Raw genomic sequence first — 26,936 nt, forward strand, 5'->3', positions numbered from 1 at the left:
GGAAAAATAATGTTTCCAGCAGCCTGGAACTTTTCTGACACACTTCCTATATGATGTTGAAAATGCCTCAATTAAGTAACCTCTTGCCTTTGGGTCCTTCTGGTTATTGTGTCTCACTGTTGCTCTAAAGTTATTCTGGCCTTGATTATCCACATGAATGCATGTGACAGGAGACTTACTGTATTCTATTACAGCTAGTTGACAACAAAACAACACAGCACAATATAACGAACTAATGTTGTTTGTTTCCTGTGTGACGCCGCTAACCAGTGTGCCGTGATAACTCCGGGAGTCGAGCTCCGTGTTTTGTAGAATTGGAGAATTATGCAAAAACTAAACGGCAGCTTTTTACAAAATGCTGCGCTGGGATCTAAGGAAGAGCCCATTAAATCTTGGAGTGGAGCCATTTAATGAAGACTTATTTTTCTTTTTTATTGGTTCTGTGCAAGGACGTGCACTCTTCCAGTGTGGACTTCCAGTCTTGCATCTGCATTAGTTTAATCATAGTATCATGTGAAATCACCAGAATTGGGAACATTTTTAGTAAAAAAATGTTAGTACAAGTAGGAATTAAGCATTGGAGTCCTTGTGAGGAAACATGAATAACTTTAGTGACTGTTGTTTCACTGTTCACTGTTTCCGTGTTGCAGCAATCAGCATTCGAATATAGCTAAGTTTCAACATTATTCGCAAATCTGTTTAAAACAGTGGGGAAAACGGCTTGTTGCAACATGGCCCTGGTTGATCTCTTCTACTCTGCTGCCACCTGCTGGCCGCTCTTTGTAATTATTACCATTCTTCAAGCGTCCCTCTTCAGTTCAGAGGCTGCATCAAAGAAAGAAATCTCCATACTCCAAAGCATCATCAATTACATAACAAAATCCTTGTTAAGCATTTGCCATGACAAATATTTTTGCTCTTCAAAGCTCAACAGAGAAACAAGCCCCCCCACCCCACCCACTAACTGCTAGCATAGCAGATAAGCATCAGACATATTTTCACATCCTCCTGATCATCATCATCATCATCCTTTACAACAACAACTCTAAGCTTGTCTGTGTCTGTGTCGTTTCCTCTTTTAGCCTCATGTAACAATTCTTTCCTGTTCCTGTCTCCGTCTTTCTGCAGGGCTCCAAAAGTTTCTCGGCTATCTCCCCAGGTGTTTTCTACCCAACTGTCACGAGGAACCGAAGGTGATGTTGTGAAAAGTCGCACACAAGTGAATCCAAAATGTCACATCACATGAAATAAGTTTGGAGAAAGTTTTCAAGAGAGTTTTAGATTAGAAATGTTGCCATCATCAAAATGTCCCACCCTTCCTGTTTACTCACGAATAAATGAAGGCGTCTTTTTTTTTTTTTTAGCTATCTGATTGGCTGAGGCTTCTTTCAAGGAGGCTAAGATTGCTTTTCAGCCACATTAAGCTTCTCGTTAACTCAGCCACACGACATGCCAACAGCAAAAAACGAAATAGTTTCATTAGGCTTCCGAAGTCATGTTTCTGTTTCTCTATGTGGTATTACCGACAGGGTCCAATCAATCATAAAGATGACCGCTTTCAGTTTAAAGACGTGGAGATTGAGATCTGTTGAGTACGAGTCCAGAAAGCCATCGTAATTATTTTGCACTGGGAGTTTGGGGCTTTTATATGTTAGGCCATAAATAGTCAACAAAAGAGGATTCTTGTGACTCGAGAGAGGACAAATACTTCTTAGTGAAAGTACGTGGACATAGATTGGGTCGATAATGAAAATGTATCGAGGACAATCCGCTCAATCTCAGCATTTGTTGTCATACAATATAGGAGTGAAAGCTAAATGGGTCGCTGGGGTTGTGGCCGTATGTGTTCTGGAACAAGCAAAAACCCTTTTAGGATAAATGGCGACCTCCCAAACAAACAGATGGCGGGTACATGAAAATGAGAAAAGGGAATGGGAAGAAATCCAGAGCTCTTTGAAACCCAAATGATACTGGAGAAATGGGAAACAGTTTCTCTAACAAACACGTTTTGATTATTTTCCATTATGTACAAAATCCAAAATCAAATCATTTTTAACAGTGATATTTAAGAATGAATTCCAAAACTAAACAAAACACAGCAAGGCGGTCTGTGGGTGGGGTCTCCTCCTGTATTTTGTTATTTGTTAATGATTATTTTTGTTGCATATACCAAATTAGGAAACACTGTGATTGAAAAATGAATGATTCCTATTCAAAGTGTTGACAGTGTCAATGAGAGGTCTGAAAGCAACATTAGCAGCAATGAAATGTGACTTTGCAAAGTCACTGTAGTCAGATTACTACACTGAGAGAAGTAACACGCTAGATTAGGCGTTACAAGGGTTTTTCTGGCGGTACTACCGATACCAGGTATCTAGTCGGTGCTCATGTTAAATCTCATGTTAAGGTATCAGTACTCGGGCGCCCTACTGCGGACCGTTTTACGATCAAGAACTAGAATTTAGAAATTATAGGAATAGAAAGTTGCCGTGTGCGCACTAGCGAATTTATTTTATTTTTTACTTCAACGATTAAAAATTCATCCACTAGTACATATTAAATTGTAAATATAGTTCAGCGTTGTTGTAAAACTATCATGTTTATTGTATATACTGTATTTTAATTACTTAGGTGACGGCTAGAGGACGCCTCTGCCTCACTTGAGACCAGGTGTTGTTACAGCGCCCCCGCAGTGGCGCTACGCTGCAACTGCAGATAAATGATGTTGCTGCCGTGCTCAATCAACACAGCTGTAGCTCTGTGTTGAGCGATATCAGTCGCTCTGGCAGGAGGCGGCACAACAATTAGCTAGAGGGCGGCCACCTCCGATTTTTGTACACGGGAAAAACCCTAGTTACTGTCAAATATGGACATTCGAGAGTAACACGTTACTTTCTAACGCATTAGCGGCATCACTGAATGTGCATGACATTGCTGGAGCATGTGATTGGACAATCGTTCAGTCACCTCTGACTATTACCAGTCATTCACAGCAATAAATAAACAGACACTCCCACTGCCAAGTAAATGACATCATCATTTCCAGCATCCTCACAAGTACAAAAAGGTCTTCGCGTCTACTGGGTAAAGGAATGTGACATTTCTGTGCAGACATTTATTGTCCTCTCTGGCTTAACTATTAACTTAGGAGACCTTAATTTGAAATAGCAACTCCCTGCAGGACCAATTACAGTACACTTGTCACTGGATGGAGCCTCACTTAACATTTAGCGGCCGGCAAACGAGCTGCAGTCCGTTTCACAACAGACAATGAAAACAGCCTTGCAGTCAATGTTACTTCCAATTAGTGAATGCTCTTCTTTAATGTCAATTATTTTATTATTTGACTATTGTCTGACTGGTCAGGATGATCTTGCGTTTATTGAATGTGTCTCCCTTGCTCAGGAGCACGGACGGTCATTGTGACAAGTATTGGTGACACACCTCTTCGCCAAACAATTAACCAAGCCAGAATCTTGATTCTTGAATTTAACAAGGCCTTTTGACGATTATAAAGTGCTGAAAAAGAATTTTCTTTTATTTATTTATGTATTGCATATTTTCCATTCTTTAAGTTTGTCAAGCAAATGAAAAGATCAGACAGAAAAAGTCAAGTAAACACAAAATAATAATTTAATTTATTAAGAAAAATAATTAAAGCTACCTGGCCAGAAAGATACAGTATCTACTTCTCGTCAAACTTTTTGACAGGTGTGATGTCATTTCCTGTCACGCTCCTTCACTTCCGGTCTAAGTCCCACCCCATTCACTTCCCGTCTAAGTCCCCTTTTTATGATGTCATAGGAAGTCCATATTTGGGTTAAAGGGGTGGGACCGGAAGTGGGTGGGGCTTAGACAGGAAGTGAAGGGTAGGACAGGAAGTCACACCTGTCAAAAAGTTTGGCGAGAAGTAGATAGTATATCTCTCTTCTAAGGCCGTTAGTAAAATAGTAATTGCTCCCTAAACGTAATAATAACTGAAAGAAGACATTATATATAACTGGCAACGAATCTTTCAGTTCACATCTCTGAGGAGATATTTTGGCCCACTCTTTTTTTTGTTTCAGTTTGCCAACATTGGAGGCTTTTTAAGCATGAGCGTCTTTTTTCACATCATTATTCAAATCTGGACTTTGACTGTTGCCACGCCAAAATCTTTACCTTTAGGTCACAAACTGATGGCCAAACAGGCCAAATTAGCAAAGCAGCCCCAAACCAACACACTACCTTCTCCATGTTTGACTGTTGGTATTTGGGGGGGCAAAAAAAAGAAGAGCCTTTAGGTTCTTCTTTTTTTTCCCCAATTGCTGCCATGGATGTCATTTTTGCCCAGTCTCTTCCTTATTGGTGAGTGGCGAACACGAACCTAAACTGAGTCTTTGCTCTTAGTGTAGTTTTGGTTGGCCGGCCACTCCCGGGAAGTTTCACAAAAGTTCCATTTTTTCTCTATTTGTGGATAATGGCTCTCACTGTGGTTCGCTGGAGTCCGAAAGCTTTAGAAACGACTTTGTAACCCTTTCCCGACCGAGAGATTCCAACTACTTGAATTAATTTCATTGCAGCATTTTGAGATCCTTTGACCAACTTCATTTTGTAGCTCAGGTTCTATTTAAGAAAGATTGTGAGCTTGACCGATTCTGACATTGCAATATTCTTTTAAATGAATGAACTCCATTCATGTACCCAAATATTGCAGAAAAGCCCTTATTTCATAGACGCGTTCCAATGCTCTTAATCTGCTGTATGCATACACATAAACACGGGAGCTGACCATCTTGAGGGACATTTTGCTGCGCAGCGGCCGCGCCGCCGCTGGCTCCATCAAATCAAGTTAATGGCATTGGTACATTTCACTGACGTCATGAAAAGGGCCAACTATCATAAGTCAGTCATGAATCACACTCACCTTCATTCTGCTCCAACTATCTGTGTCTCACCCGTGCCATCACACACTGCCTTGTCTGTGTGCCAGCACCACTTATGGATAAAGCCGGTCATATATCTCACACTCACACACACACACAGTCGCTCATTTATGCGGGTGTCTGGTCCGCATAATAAAAGGCCAGTGTTCAAGTCGCAGACAGAGTGAAGGAAAGAGGGAGGACCATTCAGGGTGATTTGATTTTATCCAGTCTGAAAGTGTCACCGGGCACTTTTGGGAGGCTGGCGCGACTTTGGACCGGCCAGTTTCCTTCAACAACAGCAGATTAGCGCAGAACTTGCCTTTTTAGTTTATGTGAATGTGATTCGGAATCCGAAAACAAACCGTGTTCCCAACCCTCTCAAACATCCACAAGGGCATCATGCACATGTGGCTTTTCCCTTCTCACCTTTGCGCTGATGACAGAGTTGTTGTGGTAGAAGCAGCAAAGAGCTGCTTTCAGGCTCTTCAGGTTACATCGTTGTGACATTTTTCGTCACTTTTTTTCTCCAGCGTCGCCTCCAGCTGCGGCCCCTCACATGCAAATAGCAGATGCAGTCGCCTCGACTATGCAAAGTATTCGAACTTCCATTGGATGAAGGGAAGGTCCGCTGGCAACTCGCAGGAAAGCAGTTATCTTAAGTGGACCCTCGGCGTATCCAACAATAACAATCGGCCTGACCTCAGATCAGCGAGCCAATTTATCACCATGTCCACTGACTCTTTCCTCCACAGTCCCCTGCAGAGTGAGCCATCCGCCACTCTCCCCTCTTGCCTCCTCGCTAAAAACATTTTCCATGACTCCACCCTAAGCTCCAAATAAGGGTATGGGAAAGAGCCATGTGGTCTGGTATCAACCAATCAGATGTAGCAGTGTCGGGAGGGGCCCAAAGGCCAACACTCCCTCTCTTTTTCTCTGCTCTAAGGACGCATGGGTGATGCTGGCTGGATGGAGAAATCAATACACAAAATGATTCTCTTACCTACCGTGCATACCACTGCTGCTTTCTACGTCCATGTTTTTGTACTGTTGACATAAATGGCACCCAAGTTATGGGTCGAAACATATTGTGGGGAGGGCTGGACTGGCCATCTGGCATTCGGGGCACATGCCCGGCGGGCTGGCGTATTTTGGGGGCGATGCAGTGCTTTTTAGTTATGATTTTTTTCTCTGTTTTACCACAAAAAAACTGTCCCATTAATCAATTTTAAATATAGACAGCAAACTGAACCAACATTAATACATATGACCTGATTTTGATTCATGCTCTTCTGTCCTGCCTTTTAATTTAATTTTTTTTTATTTTTTTTACTGCTTTTATGTGTTTCTTTTAGGTAAGTTGAGGAGTTTCATTTTGAAAAAACTAGTGCTTTGTCTACATTTTGTAGCAGGCACGTGCACAGGTAGCTAGTGGTGCAGCCCAGAATGAGAAAAATGTCAATTTTTTTCTTTATTCATCAATATTTGGAAATACACACGTTTGTTTTACTATCCCCGTGGGGACATCCCATTGACGTAATGCATTTCCTAGCCACTTACCCTAAACTTAACCATCACAACTGATTGCTTAACCCTTACCCATACCCTAACCAAAACCCAATACAAACCTAAACCCTAAAACCAAGTCTTGACCCTCAAAAACAGGTCTGGACTTGTGGGGACCACCAAAATGTCCTCACAAGGATGGGTGGTGGACAGGCAGTCCCCACCAGGATAGTAAAAACCCAGAATATGGTCCCTACCATGTAGCAAAAACAAGTAGCAAACACAACTGAAGAGAATGCTTGAAGCAATGGTAGTTATTACAAAAACGGCCAGCAGGTGGTAGCAGAGTATAAGAGATCAACCAGAGCCATGTTGCAAAAAGCTCTTCCCCCCACTGTTTTTAAACAGATTTGTGAATAATGATGAAACTTAGCCACGTTCTAATGCTAATTGCTGCAAAACAGAAACATATAGAAAGATACTTTTTTTTTTGATGAAAGAAAGGACTAATCTTTCTTTTGGTAGCTTCCATGTTTTTCTAGCAACAGAACACAATATTCTGTGGGCCTTGCAAAATCAGTCAAAATCCATTAAAACAGCCGGCAGCAACGGGGATTGCTTCAGTGAATATGGCTGGGAGTGAATGAGTTAATATTTCTACTACTGGTTACTATTGAGTGCCATTTTTTTTTTTTGGCTTGAGCACCTGCCCCCAAATATATCAGTGCGCATGACTGTCTTGTGGCATCTAAAGGCAATTATAACCCTTTTGGCGGAGACGTGAATTACTCTTGGATTTTGATAAACAGCTCTATTTAAGTTTCGCCTCTTGTGATTGGCTAGCAACGTGCAGGATAGGGGTCCTCGAGGACCAGAGTTTGTGACCCCCCGGGATAAGCCGTATACAGAACATGGATGTCCTGATGAGGCCTTGCTTGTGGTGGCGCTAATTAGTTTCGTCAGCGCTTTGCCTCACCTGATGTTCTGCACAACTGCGTTTCATCTAATAGTCTGTGGGAATTTAATCTCCTCGTTTTAGTCGATCCTTGCTGAGCTCACTATTTTTGGATTGAGCCTTCCTATCCTTGTTTTTTTTCTTTCTTCTTCTTCTTTCTTTTGCAGTGACTTTCGCCTCTGGTATTTTTCTATTTTGAAAATTAGCTATTTTCATTTTTCATGGCCGCACCCATGGCTGTTTTTTTGCGTTCCTAAGGAGAACCTACAACAACTGTGGCAACATTGTGAATACCGGTCGCAAGTGTTTCCAGTTAAAAGCATTTGAAGCTATTTTAATTTCAAATATTTGCATAATGAAACCTCATTTTGGTGTACTGTATTTGAGATCAAGTAAGTCAGTGTTTCTCAAACAGAGGTGGCAAATCCAGGTCCAGAAAGTGGAAACCTTGCCACAGGTTGGCTTTAGCCCCTGATGCTAGCTGGCTGGCTAGCTAGCTACCTGAAAGATAAAAAATGAGCACCATGGGAGCTAGCTAGTTTGGAGCTTGCTAGCTAGCATCTGGAAGTAAAAACCCTGCCACAATTTTGTTTTAGCCCCTGATGCTAGCTAGGGCGCTAGCTTGGAAGATAGCTTGCTAGCACCTGGGGCTAAAGCCAAACTGTGGCAAGGTTTTTACTTTTTGGACCTGGATTTGCCACTTCTGCTCTCAAATGGGGGTACGTGTACCCCTGGGGAGTGGGGGTACGTAAAGGTACTCCAGGGGGTACGTGAGATTTTACAAGAATAATTAAAACGTCACATCCACGCAAAAATGCTTTTCAAAACTTTATTTAAAATTAAGGTAGTTATTTATTTATATGAGAACAGATCTTTACTGTGACCACAAAGGAGAAGAGTTGGTGATTTTTTTGTGTGCACAAATCTATCATTAATTATTATTATTTATTTATTAGTTCTTTTTTTTAGTAACATTGTTTAATTTTAATTGTTAAATGCTCTATTTTAAGTATTTTCTGTTTTTCAACCAAAAATGTTTTGCGCTGTTTAGGGGGTACTTGGCTGAAAAAATATTTCATCATTGAAAAAAAGGTTGAGAACCACCGATGTAAGTAGTCCATCTTGTTTAATCTCATAGTGTACCTTGAAAATTGATATTGTATCCTGCACTGGAGTACTTTTCGACATACCGTATATATTTATGTTCGATTGTAAATATATTAAATTAAACGGTATTATGTTCATGTAGCCTAAGTCAAAATTCTAAAATCGGTATCAGCAAATGACACTTTTGTCAGAGAGCCCTGACCTCAACCCCATCAAACATCCTCAAGATAACCTGAACAAAGCTCGAGCGACAGGCCCTCTCTTATCTTAATAGCACGATCGTGTAAACGGAAGAAAACGCCAGCAAATGCAAACACGCGCGCGCACGCGGGCGGGCGGGGGTGACACCCCAGCAGTTAAAAGAATTTTCTGCCACAGGGACTAAAGACGGTAATTACGGTGCGGGCTCCCGAAGGATCCATGGAGGAAATACATGTCGAATGTTCCCTGGAGCAACACGTACAGCATCGCCAACCACACTGGCCTCAAAATCACCAGCTAGCGTAAACGTCCACCTTAAAATACACGCGCCCGTCATTTCAGGAATGCTGGGGAAAACAAGGGACAGGAAACTTCTAACCTCCTTTGGGGGGGGGGTTCCACATCTTCAACGGTATTTGTTTTGTTGCTTTTGTAATACAGGCTAAAATAAGGCCAAAGAAAGCACACAACATCAACTTTATAGATGATAAAAAGGGAGAGGATTGCAGTTTTTGAAAACAGCACACTGTCATTATACGGTATTTATTTTAAGAATGTGAAGCGTAATGCAGTCCGAAAAGAATACATGTGGGCTAAAGAATCTTAATTTGACATTTTCATGTGACAATTAAGATTTTAAAAATCGTCTAATATGCCACATTTTTTTAGTATACATTTTTTATTGCCAGTTAAAAATGGAAGGAATAAAGATTACATGCAGTGAGTGAGTCGGTTCTAGTGCTGTCTTTATCGAATATTTTTAGAATCGATTAATCTATTGATTATTCAATCGACTAATCAGAGTCATTTTAATTTTGCATTCAACTATTACAAAAGCATTTCATTACTGTTTATTAACCAGTGATTGTTGGTTGTGATTTAAAAAAGGGGGGATTGATGCACTATGTTACCGATTTGGTCATTGTTTTCCAAAGTAAAAACAGATGTTTGCAAATGTCTTATTTTGATTAAACACAGAAAGACTACAGAAATCAGTGAACAATTTCTGTTGATATCCTGAAATCAGAGAATTTGGACAATTCTAAATTAAAAAAAAATGGCTCCAAGTGATTACTTGATTATCAAAATAGTCTTGATTAATTTGATAATCGATTACTTGTTGGATTATCGATTTGACTGCTATAGTCGGTTCCCAGTGATAGTGGGAAGTTAACACATGTACGATTGTACGTTATACGTGAATGGTTGTTTTTAGGGGTGGGAATCTTTGACTGTCTCACGATTCGATTAAATTCCGATTTTTTGGTCTCCAATTCGATTCAGAATCGATTTTTGATTAAGAACGATTTTTGATTCAAAATGATTTTTGCTTCAATCTATAGATGTGCAAGGAATCGTAATGATCTACTCCAGTCTGACTTGCTAATGCTAATTAGCGCACTACTCGCGGCACTTTTATCATCAAGAACGGCTCCACGCTTAAAAAAAACAACAACCTTTTATTGGAATAATTTGATCGTGACTTTCTCCTTTTACTCTCTAATGTGGCTACAGCTTAACAGTGTATTAGACCGCGCGGAACCACACTGCCTCTCAGTGGCCAAATTGGGTACAGCATGAACAGCGCTCCAAATAAAGGCACACACAGACAAAGGCAAGACAGTATGAAATAATTGAAATAAAATCGATTTTGGGACATTTAAAATTGATTCTGAATCGTACTAAATGATCATCGCGATTCTTATGAGGATCGATTTTTTGGCACGCCCCTCGTTGTTTTGCCCCAAATCAGCTGGGATCGGTAGGATCGATTTCTCCCGTTTTTATTTCAATTTTTATTCTACCTTAATCAGATTTATGCCAACGCTTAATTTCATTGCCCAGTGATAGAGTTGGCATGGTTGTTGGGGCCTGTGGTCGAGCGTGCATTATTTGCGCTGGGTCATCGGCATCCTATTAAGACAATTGTCAACAACAATTGTACTGGCGAGAGTCAAGTTGATTAGAACAACGTCACGCCTGAACTGTATGAAGCGCCTAAGGCCCGAACAACATGTATTCCATCTCACCCGAGCGACTTCCGTGCTTCCCGACAGACGAACCCATTGATTGATTGGCTGTCATTCGCATGAACACGCACCCACCGTCGACTCGGCGGAGCGTAAAATGGCTCGATGCTTATTAGTGGAACTGCCGTCGACTCACTGACAAATCTTGTTGAGCCTCCGCCGCTGTTTGGAACTCAAACTGACAGTTGGATTCTGTGGCCTCACTTTGTCATACCAAAGTCTGACCACCGGGTGGCAATAGAGTTCGTCGTCTAGTTTAATGACTTAATCATCTAAAAATGGGTCAGCAGCAAATGGCGTTATTATTATTTATTTTTTTAATGCAATGAAAGGATCATAGAATTATTTTAGTAAAGGAGCAGTGTTCCACAGGCTTATGTAGGGAAGCCACGACCACACAAGATCATGATTGTTTTTGCAACGTTTTGACTTCAAAGGGAAGCAAGAGAAGCAAACGTATTTTAGGGAATACTCGGTGGAGGATTTTTTTTCTTCTCTCTCTTAAGCCACAGATCTCGTCAGTGTTGCTCTCCCATATCCTCCATTCACCCAACCTCTCGTTCAAAGCACCAATTAAAGCCGTCCAACGGTTCAAGAGGAAAGACTGCGACATGGCCTCAACTGATGTTTCGACTTCTTTTACATGTAAGAAATCAGTCATCCGACTGAAGACAATAAGACTAAGGATAGGCCGAGTTTGGTCTCGGACGATTATCGGTGACGATATTTGGCTTTTTGACAAATATCGGCATCCTTTTTATGAATCCGAAGGCCGATAAAGCTGGTATCTCACTGAGCGGTGGATGCTTGCGAACGTAGCGAATGTAGGATTTTCATCAGGATTTGCAAGATGTTTACAGAGATTTCGAACAAATTCAGACCATTTTCACTGTCTGCGAAGATCTTTTGAAACTTTTTATGAACTCAGACAAAAACACCAAATGAGCTACATTCACATGCATTTGTCGCTCAGTGAGATGCTGGGAACTTTTCAGTTATGGATTTATTCAAATTTCCACTTGATAAAAAAATGCTGCTGACACTGAATTAAAAATGAAAGAAAAGTTCTAAATTAAGAAATGATGTTGAAATTTTGGACAATTTAACGGCGTAAAACTTTAGGGAACTATTTACTTGCTTAACTTTTAATTTCGCTCAACACATGCTGATGACCCTGGAAGCTCCCCCGCGTTGTATTTATAATTATTAAACAACGCTGTTAATTCTTTACATGTTTACAATTAAAAGAAAAAGTGACATTTTTAAATTCTGACGCTAATATATTCTCCTTTTACTGCAATACCGAAATATCGGTTATGAGCACTTTTGACCTTTTGTCGACGGCGGAAATAAGATGTGAGAGCCCCTTGTGTTACCTGTTAGACTTTTGTATTATTATTGTCCACAATGCAAATGCAAACACACCTGGAATTGTGGCTGACAGCTACACTTTGGCACCTATTATATAAGAGCTCGGATACAGACTGGCTCCATGTGCGCTCAGCACACACTGTTGACTTTTGCTCACAGTCCTGATTTGACCCACAGAACAGCAGAACCGCATGTGTGTGTGTGTGTGTGCGTGCGTGTGTGCGTACGTTTGCTTTTCACACTGAGGTGTCAGCATCCAAACGTATGTGCTAAGAGATGGGAGGAAAGAGTGTTAGATGGGCAGGAGAAGTGATGATGGAGTGGAAGAAATGATATAGACGAGTCGGAGCGAAGAAGAAAAATCGTTTTGTTTTTTTTTGTCCCAAATTGGAAGTCGGCCAAATCTTTTTGTCTGCGATTTGGAGCTTGTCGAAAGTTCATATAGGAAGTGAAAATGGGCAAGCATAAGAATTCAAAAATGAATTCATTATTAGTTTAGTTTAGGCGTTTCCATCATCTGATGTATGTTTTGGACAACGATTACGCGTACGATTTCATTGTTGCACTCTTCTCAGATAATCGACAATAAAAATGATGACGACAGACCGACGATAGATATTTGATTTTTGACGTTTGTCAAATGATAACATGTTTTTGTCCTGTGAAGGGATTTGATAACATTTTTGAAAGTAGACCGATATGATCGGAATCGGACAGTATTTAGCATTTTATCCATCAATGACATCATTATATGTTATGTTTAATACTTATCTGTGTTTTCTGAATAATTTTTTATTATTATTTTTTCCCCATGCATTTCATTTGCCGTCAATTGTACGTGAGCTTTCGCCATTCGTGGGCCGGTCCAGTCACTAACCTCGCGAATGGCGACAGTCGACTGTAGAGTAAATATAAAAGTTTTTTTAAATAGATATATTTCTCCATCTTCTGAGGTTCAGGTTCTTTTTCGAACCAAAAATGGTGAGGAATCAGCAGGAAAATAAAATCACATCACTTTTTGACTCACCAAAGCATTTGTAACAACTGTGCTGTGCTTCACTTACACAAGCTTACAGTATACCACTTTTTTCTTCTTCTTTTTTTGGGGGTTATACTTGTAATTATCCATCCAGCTGTCAGTTTTCTACAGAGCTGAGGGTCACGGGTGAGTTGCAAGCCATTTCGTCAGAAGCAGTATACACCCAAAGACAGTTTGCCAGCCAATCGCAGAATCTTATACATCATTTTATATATTCTGTGTATAACGCAATGCAAGAAACAGTGAGTTTGGATATCAGTAGCAGATGTTCAGTTCCAACAACAGAACAAGAAATAGATTATTGACACTAGGAGGGGTTGGATTGTGAAAGCACAAATCACACGACGACCCAATTATTTTTTTTGATCAATAGTTAATCATTTAGCAAAATTTTCTCTCAAGACTAAGCTGGAACCCAAAAGTTATTATTATTATTATTATTATTATTATTATTTAAATTTAATTTCTGACATTTTTATTTAATTATTTTATTTTTATTGTCATTATATTATTCTTTTTAACTTTCAGTCCAGTGACATTAACATTAGATTCACGTTTTGTACGATTTTGACAAGAATGTTTTCGCCTTAATTTAACCCGGTTTATTTTCTGTGGTTTGAAACAAGCGCAAACTCACACCCGACAAGAGCTTCTGACAGTGTGCAGAAACAAACTCTAATCTTATTTCAGGACTGCACGTTTACGTACAGATAGTCTGGAGAGAATAACAAATATGTGGAACGACATAAACGCAATGTGTTGGCGTCGCCTCTGCGATAAGGGGAGAAAAAAAACAAAAAAAACGTGCATTGTTTAACATGAAAATGTCTATAGAACAACATCTTCAAACCCAAGTCGCCGTGCTTACCTTGACATAGTCCACGGTGGCATCCAAAGTGGCTGCGGGCTCCCTGGGGAACACAGACAGAGAAAAAGCCCGGTTGAGTGAGCACATCTTGTCCTTGATGGTGGTTTTCCCACCAACAAGCTGTCCTTGTTCTCTCGCTTCCTCCTGACTGCTGGTGTTATTCCTCAAAGAGGCATCTTTGCGAAAGGGCAAAATGCTCGTTTGACTTGCGCCAACTAATATGCGGCATGCGGAGAAAACAAGTTCATTCTGAGCTGCGTCTAACTCAAGACTTTCGGTCCCATTCCCTGTCTCGCTCACTCTCTCTCTCTCTCTCTCTCTCTCTCTCTCTCTCTCTCTCTCTCTCTCTCTCTCTCTCTCTCTCTCCCCTCCCTCCGCCCCCCCCCCCTTGACTCGCTCCCTCTCCTCCCCATCATAACACACATCACAGCCACACGCCCACCCTTGTGAGTCCACTGACAATTTCACACACAAGTTACGGCACACAACACTCGGAAAACACAGATGAATGCCTTTTTTTTTTTTCTTCTTCTTCTTTTTTTTTCTCAGTAGCTTCAGCGCCATTAAACACTCCAAATAATTGTACGCTTTGTTTGGCCACATTCTGCGCGCAACAACTCGAGTTTGTAAGTGCAGCCATCCTCCGGGAGGCTTAGAGACCAAAGGAGGTCATTAGCTCAAATCCTGGACGACGTGAACAAAAAGTTGCTGGTTAAAGTCCTTTAAGCTTCTGTTGGTGTTCCCGTGGGAATATTAGCACAGACCGGGGATTTAACAAACCAAACATGTTTAGCTGTAAACCCTCTCAGCTTTATTATGGCCCCAAATATCGAGTGGGATTTCATTACGTAATCGAACACAAGGCAACATTCACAACAATTTATGGTCAGCGTTCATATTCCCTGAGTGCTCGATTCTATTTTTGCTCAAAGGATCTGTTAACGATGCTGACTGTAAATTCGTCCCAAATCATATTTACAATCTTTATATCTTTCTTACAATGATTCCAAAAAGAAGACACACTTTATGTACATATGGATTTAACTAGTGCGGGGAAACTTGCGTAATTACATATGCGCTCGGAAGCTTTCTCACAATCGCTGTTCCATAACTGCACCACAAGTGGGCTGAGCAAAAGGAGTGGAGACTGAAAAGAGTTATTTTCACGAGCATGTGACATTTGCGTGCAGGCATGTTTACGTGTGCATATAATTTTTAATGCTGGCACTGCATGTTATCATTATCGCATACAGTTTAGGATGCCTTGTGATAGTTTGACACTCCACATGCTTGACCTGCCCAAAAGTATGAAAAAAAGAGTTTTGCTTCTTCTCAGTTTCAGTTGTAACTTGTAAGAGGGTTTTTGTATAGTATGACATTGGGCAACACACATTTTAGTGACGAGAAAGTTTCAACGATTTTAGCGTAATTTGATTTCGCTGTATTCCATAAGGCCGTTTTTCTTGAGATATTCCATTTTGCTAAAACATGTACATTTGGACATTTGTATTCTCTATGCTACAACTTTGATGAAGATGTATCTGTCTTTTCAGGCACATCCATAAAATATTCTTTCATTTTTTTATAAATTATCGTGAAAATTATTAGCGTGAAAAACACAGCAAATTCAGAAAATTGGGCAAAAGGTGACGTCAAAGCGCAAACTCTACTTTTAGCAACGATCAGTGTATTTTTAAAGCACATTGAATATCAATTAGTTAATTGTAAAAAAAAAAAAAATATATATATATATATATATATATATATATATATATCAGAAACTACAGCCAACTTAGACTTAGCCCAAGATTACCCACAATACCATTAAAAAAAATTGGTATTCAAATGTTTTTTTTGTGTTGATTTGATTTGATTATTGAACATAAACACATTACAAGTATAAAATAAAAGGAAGAAAGAGAAGAATTTGACAAATTTTGAAAAGGAGTAGGAAGAAGTGCAAAAACTTCTCTCGTCCTACTCCTTAATATTTCTATCATGTTAATATACTAATAAGTTGTTCTTATATAATAACATAAAAATGAAACAATAGAAAATAAACAAAACATGCTTATCTTAAATGCACAGATAATGTTGATATGAGTTGTAAGCCCTTATATAACCCGTTACATATACGCAAAGATGAGAGAGAGAGAGAGAGAGAGAGAGAGAGAGAGAGAGAGAGAGAGAGAGAGAGAGAGAGAGAGAGAGAGAGAGAGAGAGAGAGAGAGAGAGAGAGAGAGAGAGAGAGAGAGAGAGAGAGCGAGAGAGAGAGAGAGAAAATCCCTACATATACAAAAAAATTCCCAAACATTTATTGTTTTTGTTTATTTCTTGGTGGAGGTTTGTAAACAGAAGGCCATACTGCATTTTTACACTTAATAAGTTATTTGTACTTAATTCCACACTTTGAAATGACTTGAAAAATACATGATTTCAATGCCTTTTACATATAATGCTTTTTTTTTAATGAATATGTCGGAAACATGATGAGCATTAGTTTCCTGTAAATGACAATTCAGCATGTGGGAAGCATCACATTGCATAACGCCACACGACGCAACCCTGACCACACAGCGCTGCTACATTTCTGTCTTGACCTCACTGGATGTCCCCGAACATTCACCGAATAGTCCTCCTGCCCCTTGGCCTCTTCGTCCTAACCATTCGGACAACACCCACCGTGTAAACGTTACTGGTGGTAACCGTGTTCTGACTGTCAGGGAGGGGGGCGGGGTCCAAATTGATAAACAACAACATCCTAAACGTCAGTCAGGTGTAGACTAATCTCAAACTGAATAAAATCCAAATCCAACCGTAGCTGAGCAAGTTGTACAAGAGCGGCGACGCAACGGACGTGAAGTGCGGTTGGAATGCGGAGGCCGAGCGAGCACCGGCCTTCCCGTCTGCACAAACTAACCACAGCTAACTTTGACTTTTTTTTTTTTTATTCTGCGCGTTTTGCTGAAACAGCATCGAACCCTTTCTGCTTCCGTGACCACCAGACCGACCCGCTACACAAAGACGACGCGCAGAAAGCGAGAGTGCCAGAGGAAGAGTCAAAAGTGGAGAGGGCAGGCCTCTCGCACCACAGTCTTTTCCTGGCTTCTGTTGTTCTTCTGCTTGCCCACATGACATTTAGCATCACCACATGTGGCCGACTTCACTATGGGAGTACACCATCTGACGTTGTGTGTGCGTGTGTGGGCGGGGGGTGGCGGGTGTCTTAACTGTGGAACTCTGGCGTTGTAGTGTCAGTGGGCAGCCAATAGATGTCAGTATCAAACAAATCCCGGTACTGTCGACTGCCTCGTGCTGAGCTCGAGTCAAACAAGTAAACGTGTGTGCTACTCAGATGTAAAATGTCAAAGCTGGGCACTGGGTACTATCCCCCCCCACCCCCTCCCCTTGTTTGAGTGAAAAATAGTTCGCGCTGCGTTAAATTGTCAAAACAAACTCAAATGAAGACATGACTGACAATTGAAACGCATCATTTTGTTGATTTAAGAGACAGGCGCATATGGCAGCCACGCCCTCCCTCCCTTGCTTTTCAATCTGCTGTCTTCCGACTCCTCCTTATCTTCCTGACTTGGTGGTCTGCTGCGGTGCCCGCCGGGGGTCAACAGAAAGACAAACTGGCCAATCAGGTCAGCTAGAGCAACATAAGGTCAGGAGTCGAAGGTCAGCTGACAGAGAGCAATGGAAAGTCAAGATGGACTGACCAGTGCTTGCATACCAACGTACGCGCTTTTATCTTTTGATTGAAAGCCAATTAGTGTGAAGTAGCGGTTTCAAATCAGCAAGTCAGATGGTCGAAAGGGAGATAGGGAGGAATTCTGAGCATTTGGTTCAGCTGCGACCGCAAACACATTTCCCTTAAATTGGATTCAGATTACTATGTACAATTTGTTTTATTAAATGTTATGACACCAAACAAGAAACATAAGATAATAGAGACATTTTAAAATATTCATTATCCAGCTATAGGCTATTATACAGCCACTCTTGGCAGACAGCCTAATGTGCTAGCTAGCTAGCATGCTATACACGTTTTTTTTCTTCACATTTTTACTTCTATTTTTTTTTTTACTTCAGCTGTTTCAGCATCCTCACCCTAAACCCATACGGTGAAAGGCAGAACATTTAAATTCTCTTCCACTAGATGGCAAAAGCTACAATGTTTTTATCCACATGTTGTTATTCTGAAAAAATGGCGAGTGATATTTACTTGAAAAAAAATTACTTAAGTTTTTTTCACTCAGAAATTCTTATTCAACTCCTTGCGAAATTTACTTAGAATTTTTGAGTGAAAAAAACTTTACTAGCTTTTTCAAGTAAATATCACTACCATTTTTCAGTCATGGCTTCCTGCAAGTAATTCAATGTACGGGTCAACCGAAAGTAGATGATCATTTAGTGTTTTTTTTAATTTGGTGGCGTGCCGTAAGATTTTGTTGTAAAACGGTTGCCTTGTCTTGAAACATTGATCGAACGTGCACGATTTTTAGAGAGAATATGTGAGGAAGGCACGGGCACATAGAGAAAGCCCGTGAAAGTATGGTGAGAACTCCACTCTAGAAGGCCAGATGTTCAGAAGTCGCAGACAAATTCAAACAATTACTAAGACGCCAAAACCAAAGAGCTGAGAGAAAAATATTGTTCGCTGTGCATCCAGCTGCACTGGTCAAAGGTGATCTGGACTAACTGTCAGCAGTATATGAAATGTATCCAGAGTGGAGGCAAAAAAAGATGGAGTATGCAGACAAAGAGTTCACAGTCATCTGTGATCTGTCCTGCCCCACCCTAACCTACAAAGGTAACCCAGATGCTGGGGGCTACCAACACACACACACACACACGCACACACACACACACACACGTATGCTGGCTGCATCAGATACAGTCAGCTGTAATTCGACACTAGCGAAAGATGGGAAGACATGATGAAGGATGGGAAGCGGTTTTGTGTGCGTTCTCTCTGAAGTTGAGCTGAGCTCTACACCGCCAAGGATTGCACTCTTTATCCAGCAGAGTTTTTTCTTATTTTGCAGTAGTTCTTTATCTTTATGCAACAAGTACTTGGTGGAGGTCAATGCTCTACCACAAGCACCATTCTGGTTATCTTCTTCTGGCTGAATCACGTTTGTTTTTGCAGGTGTGTGCTTCATGTTGTGGTTAGCCAGTGCATTTGAAAGTATATGGGATTCTTTCATTTTTTGCTTACCCGTAACTGTGGAAGTCCTCGATAACATTTTGGGCCAGTGGCGAGGTCATGGGCTGATGGACCTGAGTAGCGACCAATGTTGAGCTCTTGCTCAGCGCTGGCAGAGTATGATTGGCTGTGGGGTGCCAGGGGTTGGGGGACCCTCCCTTCTTGCGTCGCGGCAGAGTTCCGTGAATGGAGATATGCTGGTAAGACGCTACAGGGAACTCGGATCCATTGCATCCTGGAACCAGACTAAGGACGATAGAGGAAAAAAACATCAACAAATATTTTTTAGACTCGTACGAGCAATCATGTTTGTATACGTTTTTTGTTTTGTTTTTGTTTATCACAACAAAACTAGTGTTTTCATTTGTCTTTTATATCATAATTTTTTTAAATAAGAATAAGAACGCTACTTGTAACTCATTTGCTCATAAAAATGTATAAAAACGTTGTATTTTAAATATTGCCATGATCCCAAAAACGTATCTGTATGTTTTTATGGTTTTTTTGTAATGCTAGAGCATACAGAAGGCTTTGATGCAACCTCTGACCTGAAGAGGTTGCTTAAAGCAGTAGTAGTTATTGCAAAAAAAAAAACGGCCAGCAGGTGGCAGCAGAGTATAAGAGATTAATCAGGGCCGTGTTGCAAAAAGCTCTTTTCCCCAATGTTTTCAACAGGTTTGTGAATAATGATGAAACGTTGCTATATTCTAATGCTAATTAGAAACAGATAAAAATATACTTTTTTTCCCTGATAAAATAAGAGACTCTAATCTTTTTGGGTAAGATTCATGTTTTCGGTGGGCCTTGCAAAATCAGTCAAAATTCAGTAAAACAGCCAGGAGCAAAGGGGGTTGCTTCAGTGAAAATGGCTGAGAGTGAATGAGTTAAATGAGACAATTTGGATCATCTGGCCCACCTTGGTCTCGAGCTGAGAAGGTCCATGGAGGAGGCAACGGAGGCTTGAAACTTTCTTGAGGGGCAGCTACTCCCGCTGGGTGCACCAAGGGCAGGAATGTGGATGTGGGACGTTCCCCCGAGTGTGTGATGTCCATGGAGGGACCTGGGCAGGCTGGCAAAACGCCCCTCGGCCATCATCCTCCACTCTGCGAAACCAAGAAGAAAAAAACATTGAAATGTGATGAGAACAAGTCTTCATAATGATAAGATGTTAAAGGTACTGGGACATCTGGTCATTGTTATCGATAGGAACGCAAAGCTGACTTGTGTTAGGGAGGGGTTCATCATCTCTGCAGCTCATCCCAGTAGTCTGATACGGTTGAGGTCAGGGCTCTCACGTACAGCCATACTCTTGCTTTGCACATTGATTCCACAAAGATGGAAGAATAGATTTGTCTGTTCCGTGATAAGATAAACAATAAATTATGATGTGAGACTAACCTTTATTCGTATACTGTTCTGTATCTCCTGAGATAGTCACCAGTAGGGGTGTGAATTGCCTAGTACCTGGCGATTCGATTCGATACCGATTAATCCCGATACGGATCTATAAATTGATTATTGTGATTTTTTTTTTTTTACTCAAATTTAGAAAATACTAATCAATAAACGAGACGTTTAGTTGAATATTCCTATAAAAAATTGATGTTTAAAAATCGATTTGAGAAGTGCGCGATGTAAATATTGCGATATATTGTCGAATAAATTTTTTCTAACGCCCCTAGTCAGCAGGGTTGTTGATTTTTTTCATAGTGAAGAAAATATCAGACCCGGGTTAAGGCGCTTATTAAGTGGGAAGCATTTGATATTTAATATTATGTAATCCATCCATCCATTTTCTATACTGTGTATCCCCATTCGGACCATGAATAGCCGGAGTCTCTCCCGAATGACTTAAGGCAATGAAGACAAATATGAATATATGAACACGTATCATTTTCCAACAACCCGAGGCCCAACACAAAGTAACGTAATGCCGCCGTGCTGCTTTTTTTATCATATATCTGATCTGAAATACACACTGCACGGTCAGTATTCCCCGAGAAGAAATGTTATGCACACATGAAGAGAGAATGAGTACAACAGGTGTCGGCGCTCACACACCCTTTCACATTGTCATGCACATAAAGCACACATTCCCCTCAGGGTGATCATTCCGATCATGACATGACATCACGGCGGGCATTTGTTTCTAATGTGTCCGCGAGGCACTTTCGAAGGGGGGCTAAAAGGATTCAAGCGTTTATTGGATGTTAATCTGAATGTTCAATATTCTTAAGAATGCTGCTGAGGCTGAGAGACAACAGACATAACTTAACAATGGCTGTCATCAGGAGAAGATGCAGGGCACGACTGTATGAATTCTACATTTCAAATTGGATGTCTATAAATAATCCACAAAGGGTGGTGAGGGAAAAGAATGGCTAGAACAAATGCAGGAATTTTAGACATGAGGCTGATAAATGTCAGTGTTAAACCACTACGATTATTGTGTCATTACAACTTCATTAGAAATGGAATTTGTAGTTGAATACAAGTGTGACAAGCTTGTATAGAAAAAAACAACAACGACTGTATTTACCCACAAGGTTCTTTCAGCTGATAACTATTGGTGGCAACAAATTGTTTGGCACTGCTGGAAATCTGAACATGTTCCTGATAAATTCCCCTGCTGCGTGATGATGAGTAGACTCTGCTATGACTTGCATGGAATCACTTCATCATACCGGACACGCCAAATTATCATTATTTTCCAGACATACTGACTTGATGGGTGGTCAGAAATTCCACTGGTCCTATGTCCACAACTGAGTTAGACGATTAAAATAGTTTGCATTATTATTTAGATATTTGCCGCTCTCAATTTTAACAACATCAGTTATAATAATTCTGGTAAAACTTTAGCTAAAATAAAAACAAGGTAAGGTATTGACATTTGACAATTATTGGGGAAATTAACTCATTCACTCCCAGCCATTTTCACTTGAAGCAACCCCCTTCGCTCCCCGCTGTTTTGCTGGATTTTGACTGATTTTGCAAGGCCCACAGAATATTGTGTTCTATTGCTATATATAGATTAGAGTCTCTTCCGTCATACGTTTTGCAGCAATTTGCATTAGAATATGGCTAAATTTCATAATTATTCGCAAATCAGTTTAAAACAGTGGGGAAACTCTGCTGCCACCTGCTGGCCGTTTTTGTAATAAATACCAAGCATGAAGCATCAGGCGTTCCCTTCAGTTCAGAGGCTGCATCAAAGCCTTCTCAATGCTCTAGCATAAATAAATAAAAACTAAACATAAAAAACGTTTAAATACGTTTTTGGGACCATAAAATAGAACGTATTTATACTTTTTTTTTTTTTTAGGAGCAAATGAATTAATTGTCTACTGCTATAGTTAATGAAGACTTCCAAACATTTATGATACTGTTTGATCCCTTGGGAATGTTAACACAATGGCTAGTAAAAAGGGGAGTTCTTTCTTTGTGTTTTTGTGTCTATTTTGCATGCGAAAAATGCAAAGAGGTAACAACAATGCAACCTTGCCAAAACAATCCCCCCAAAATTGAAACTTAGTAATTGCAAAGTGTCAGTACCGTGGACCAAACATACTGCCACCTTCAACGACAATATCAACTCAATTCAAACAGGAAAGAAGGCAACTGGGGGGGGGGGGTCTCTGAGTCCTTCTATTGAGATGATGATGCCAATGAAAATGCAAACACAGGTTTATAGTATCAGGCAAAGCTGACCCCTCCGGGCCTTTTCAGCATGACAAGCAAAGTTTATCCAGCCACAAAAACCACTGTAAAACCAATTCAGGTCCAGCTGAGGCACGCTGGGTCAGAATGGGGATTCCTGCGAGGGGCACGACGACGACAAGGGGGGGCCTATTATGAGACCCCCAGGGATTGGTCAGCTGTGTGTGTATTTGTGTGGCCCTGACCATCTGCTAGACACACATCCCTTCTTTCGGGAAGAAAGGATCACTTTCATTGAATGAATACACAGCTGTTTACCTCTCAAGCCCGTTTATACTTCGGTCAAGCTTGTTTTAAACATTTGGCCTCATCCTCAAGTTATCATTCATATAGGCACACAATATTCGACTTAATTTTATCGAGTAAGCCATCTTGGCTTTTTTGTTGCCTTATAGAGAAACCCCCACCCTACCTGCCCCCCCCTCCCTCCCTCCCTCCTGTGCTGTCCATCATGATGTCAGCTCTCTTTTTTATGTCTTTTTTTTCACACAAATGTTATCCTAGAGGCGTAGTACACTCGATTACACGCAGACAACCAACATGTGAACGGGGGGAGGTCATGCAAACTCCTCAACAAAGGGCCTCAGCCAAGAGCCAAACCCAGAGCATCTTGACTCCGATGCAGACCTGCTAACTACTACCAACCGTGCTCCCAAACGGGTCATTATAAAGCATCTCATAACGAAGTTCCACTCTGTACTTTGCCAGAGCGCTCCTTTTTCGCCTTAACGGGCCACCGTTCCTCTGGACTGTGGCGCATACGGACCTCAGGGATGACAATAATCTTTAGTGAATTCAGTTGCATTTTTTTTGTTGTTGAAATTTTTAAGCAAATTTACTGAAAATGCGCAAAACGGAAATGCGATTTATGCCGTTTCCATCTGTTGTTTTTTGGCGAATATTGAGAGGGGACTCCGCCGCTGTAGGTGGCGGTATACACCATAGAGATGTGATTTAAAAGAAGAAGAAGAAAAAGAGGAATCGACTGCGCCGTGCGATGACGTCGTATGAGTTTTCGTCTGTAAATCTTGATCTTTTGATTAATATTCGCTTCTTTAATTCCAAAAAGTTTCGTCGTCCCCCCGCAAACATACCTTTATTTATCTTCCGACATTGCTCTGTGACTACAAACGTACGTTTGATGTAATATCACGTCAAAACGTGTGACGTGTATTTGGTCTCGTCATCGTTTATTCGCAAAACCTGCTTCCATAGTCAAAATTCTTTTTTTCAAAATCCACTACCTCCAAGCGTAATGTTGTTTGTTTTTTTTGGCGAACTTTGGGCCCTTTTTCGAATTTCTCGTGTTTCCTTTCAGTTTTATTTTTGCATTTCTTGAAAATTCTAAAGAAAATAGGTGGATGCAAACCCCACTAGTGTGGACTGTGGAGTCTCCCTATTTATGGCTCTGGCTGTGCATCCCCCGGGGGGTGGTCACAATATGGTCGTTGTTGTTGTTGCTGCCAGGCGTGGCCGGTGAACGACGGTCCTGCATACCAACCTGTCGTTCACCTGCCCGGTGGCAAAACAGCTTCGTAGTGGCACATCCCACCAAATCTCATTACGCCACCTGGTCTAAAGTTTGGTCTGCTTTCAGTCACCAAATCGTCAGATAAAAAAAAAAAAAAAAGAATAAATAAAAAATAAAAATAAAGATCGGTCCCCCGAACGGCAGTCTAACAAATCCCCAAACACGGTAAACTTGATTCGCACGTGCGCGATCTACAAAAACGTGTCTGCAACACTTTAAAGCTGCTGTTTAATGTTTGGCCGGATCTACAGTATGTATTTATGGTGGCACTAGTTTTTTTGAGACATCTGGGCTTCAAGAAGCAAAAGTCAGATTTCATTTCCTGTATAGACAAGTTTGAGGATGTGAAACAGTTGAATCACCGTTAGGGTTCAGATGGATGACTGGATAAAACGCATTAATCCATCTTTCAATTAAATATGGTGCTGTGTATGGTCATGAGTGGTTTTGGCACGGGGGGGCCACCGTCGGAATTGCAGGTCAAGAAGGTCGACGACATGACATCCTTTTAACAGATTGCAGCTCTTATTCTTAAAAGCACAACAGCTTGCCGTGCTCGTAGCTCCTTTTAGTTCATAGTTCATAACTAACACAGCATTTGACTCGGTCTTTAGTTGGGAAAAAAAAACAAAACATCCACAGTACAATCAACACTGGGTGGGAAACAAGTCCACTTAACAGGAAGAGGAAACGGCAGTGTAAACATTTAGACAGCAGGCAGCTCATTATAGAAGATTACTTGCGATGAAACGCTAATACAACAATATCTCGTGCGCTGTGATTACAGTTGTTGCTCAAAGCCGCTCATGACTCCCATCAAAGCACTGGTGATGGTGGAAGGTGTCATAATGAATACTCTGAATTTGTGATTTCGTCATACGGGGATGTACCGAGCACCTCCAGAGAATTTAATAGGTTTCCAAGGCATCGAATTGAACCACATCGCATTGTTTTTGTGTTTAAAAATGCAAACGGTCTCAAGAGAACACAATAGGGAAGACGAACACGAGCGAGAGCGCGCTTGGGAATACGAGGGTTTTCCTCTGGCTGGCCAAAAAAGTGTCTTCCTGCTTTTGCCGTGCACGCAGAACATTTGCACGCACACACAAGTGCATTAGTCAAATCCACCCCTGGCCTGAAGTGAACAATGGGAACAACTGTCACATGACTGCGGCTCAGAACGAGCCTTTGTTTGTAGACAGAAAGAGGTGCCCTACTGCGCTCTTCAGTATGTGGGCCCGCCAGTGTGTGTGTTATATTCACGTGGGCTGCTATTAAAGCCCACAGCAGTAGCTGCCATTTAACTTACGCGTGAACCTGGCCTCAACTCTGTCATGCTCACACATATACAAACTCACTCGCTCAGGTTCGTGCAAAGATCATTCCTTGTTGACACGAGCGTCCGGGGTTTCTGAAGCTCGTCTGGAGTCGCCGTCTGTTTATTGAGATGGCATCCATTGTACTTGTCTTTCTGCCGGCGATCTCGTAAAACTGTTTCAGGCCTCAGTATATATTTGCCTGACTTTTTGGTACAAGCAGCGTGGGTTCAGTTCCCACTCAGTGGGACAGTGATTTGTTGTTGTTTGGCCAAATCGCTCAGTCTGCCTTTTGGCCCAAATTCGTCTGGAAAAAGGCTCCAGCTCAACATATTGGTAAAGTCGTTGGAACGTATTGGTAATGCCACAATTGGCAATATGGGGACAAATGCTATGTTGTTAGCATTTAGGCTACATTTGACTTTTTCAAAGCATTTGAACAACTCTTTGAGAAAAATTCGACCGACTTTACCAAGACGTTCGAACAAGTTTATCAAAACGTTCGAATGACTTCGCTGTACGTTCGAATGACTTCAATGCACGTTTGAACGACTTTGCAGTAAGTTTGAAGGGCATGGCGCAGTCAAAACTGATTACTCCAAATTGCCAGTTCCACGCTTTTATGTTAATGTGCTTTTTTGAGGGGGAGGGGGGGGTGAAAAGGAATCAAAATGCTGGGAATAGAAGTGGCAAAAGACTTAAAAAAAAAAACTTTAAAAAATACAATAAATACATTCTTCAAGTTAAAAGTACAAAATATTGTGTCTTCTCGCAATGCCCAAACAAAGAGCAAATATACTCTTGATAATTTTCAAAATATCAAAAAGTCTGCAAATGTAATAATTTACAGATATTCGATACCACATTTTTTCAGAACCATCTACCGATACCAGATACCGATACCACTAGTACATAAAATCCCCCCAAAGAACTGACAGATCATTTTAAATAATGACCTATATATCCCAATATAGTATTTTCTCTTTCATTTGCATGAAATTAACGACAATTGTCAAATCTAATTTCTATTTAATTTTGATAGAAACGGCCACTAGAGGACCCTCTATACTGGTATTGGCCTCTGTTGTGAGTACCGATACCTTAAAATATAGCTGGTATCGGCACTGATACCGATACCTGGTATCGGCACTGATACCGATACCTGGTATCGGCACT

The 26,936-nt window shown here is 40.9% G+C and overlaps 2 protein-coding genes across 6 annotated transcripts in view; one reads left to right on the forward strand and one right to left on the reverse strand.

Moving 5' to 3' along the window:
• Window positions 1-26,936, reverse strand: part of bcar3 (BCAR3 adaptor protein, NSP family member) — a 53,716-nt gene that overhangs the window by 10,946 nt on the left and 15,834 nt on the right. For 3 of the 4 annotated variants that reach the window (XR_015096523.1, XM_086089826.1, XM_086089827.1), the window contains 3 exons: window positions 20,110-20,296; window positions 19,206-19,439; window positions 13,982-14,024 (listed from right to left, as the gene is read on the reverse strand). Coding sequence is in view for 3 of the 4 variants with exons in the window: in XM_086089826.1 (XP_085945952.1) it covers window positions 13,982-14,024; window positions 19,206-19,439; window positions 20,110-20,296 (464 nt within the window). In the remaining variant the exon portion in view is untranslated. Of the gene's footprint in view, window positions 1-5,333; window positions 5,673-13,981; window positions 14,025-19,205; window positions 19,440-20,109; window positions 20,297-26,936 lie in introns of those variants that run through there. The other variant, XM_086089828.1, reaches the window with a different exon arrangement.
• hps3 (HPS3 biogenesis of lysosomal organelles complex 2 subunit 1) overlaps window positions 1-26,936 on the forward strand; it is a 63,206-nt gene that overhangs the window by 2,374 nt on the left and 33,896 nt on the right. For both annotated transcript variants that reach the window (XM_086089822.1, XM_086089825.1), the window contains exon 4: window positions 1,129-1,193. The gene's annotated coding sequence lies outside the window, so the exon portion shown is untranslated. The remainder of the gene's footprint in view (window positions 1-1,128; window positions 1,194-26,936) is intronic.

The sequence above is a fragment of the Leptonotus elevatus genome, chromosome 11, assembly GCF_054856555.1.
Source record: "Leptonotus elevatus isolate MCC_2025b chromosome 11, RoL_Lele_1.0, whole genome shotgun sequence".
Lineage (NCBI taxonomy): Eukaryota > Metazoa > Chordata > Actinopteri > Syngnathiformes > Syngnathidae > Leptonotus > Leptonotus elevatus.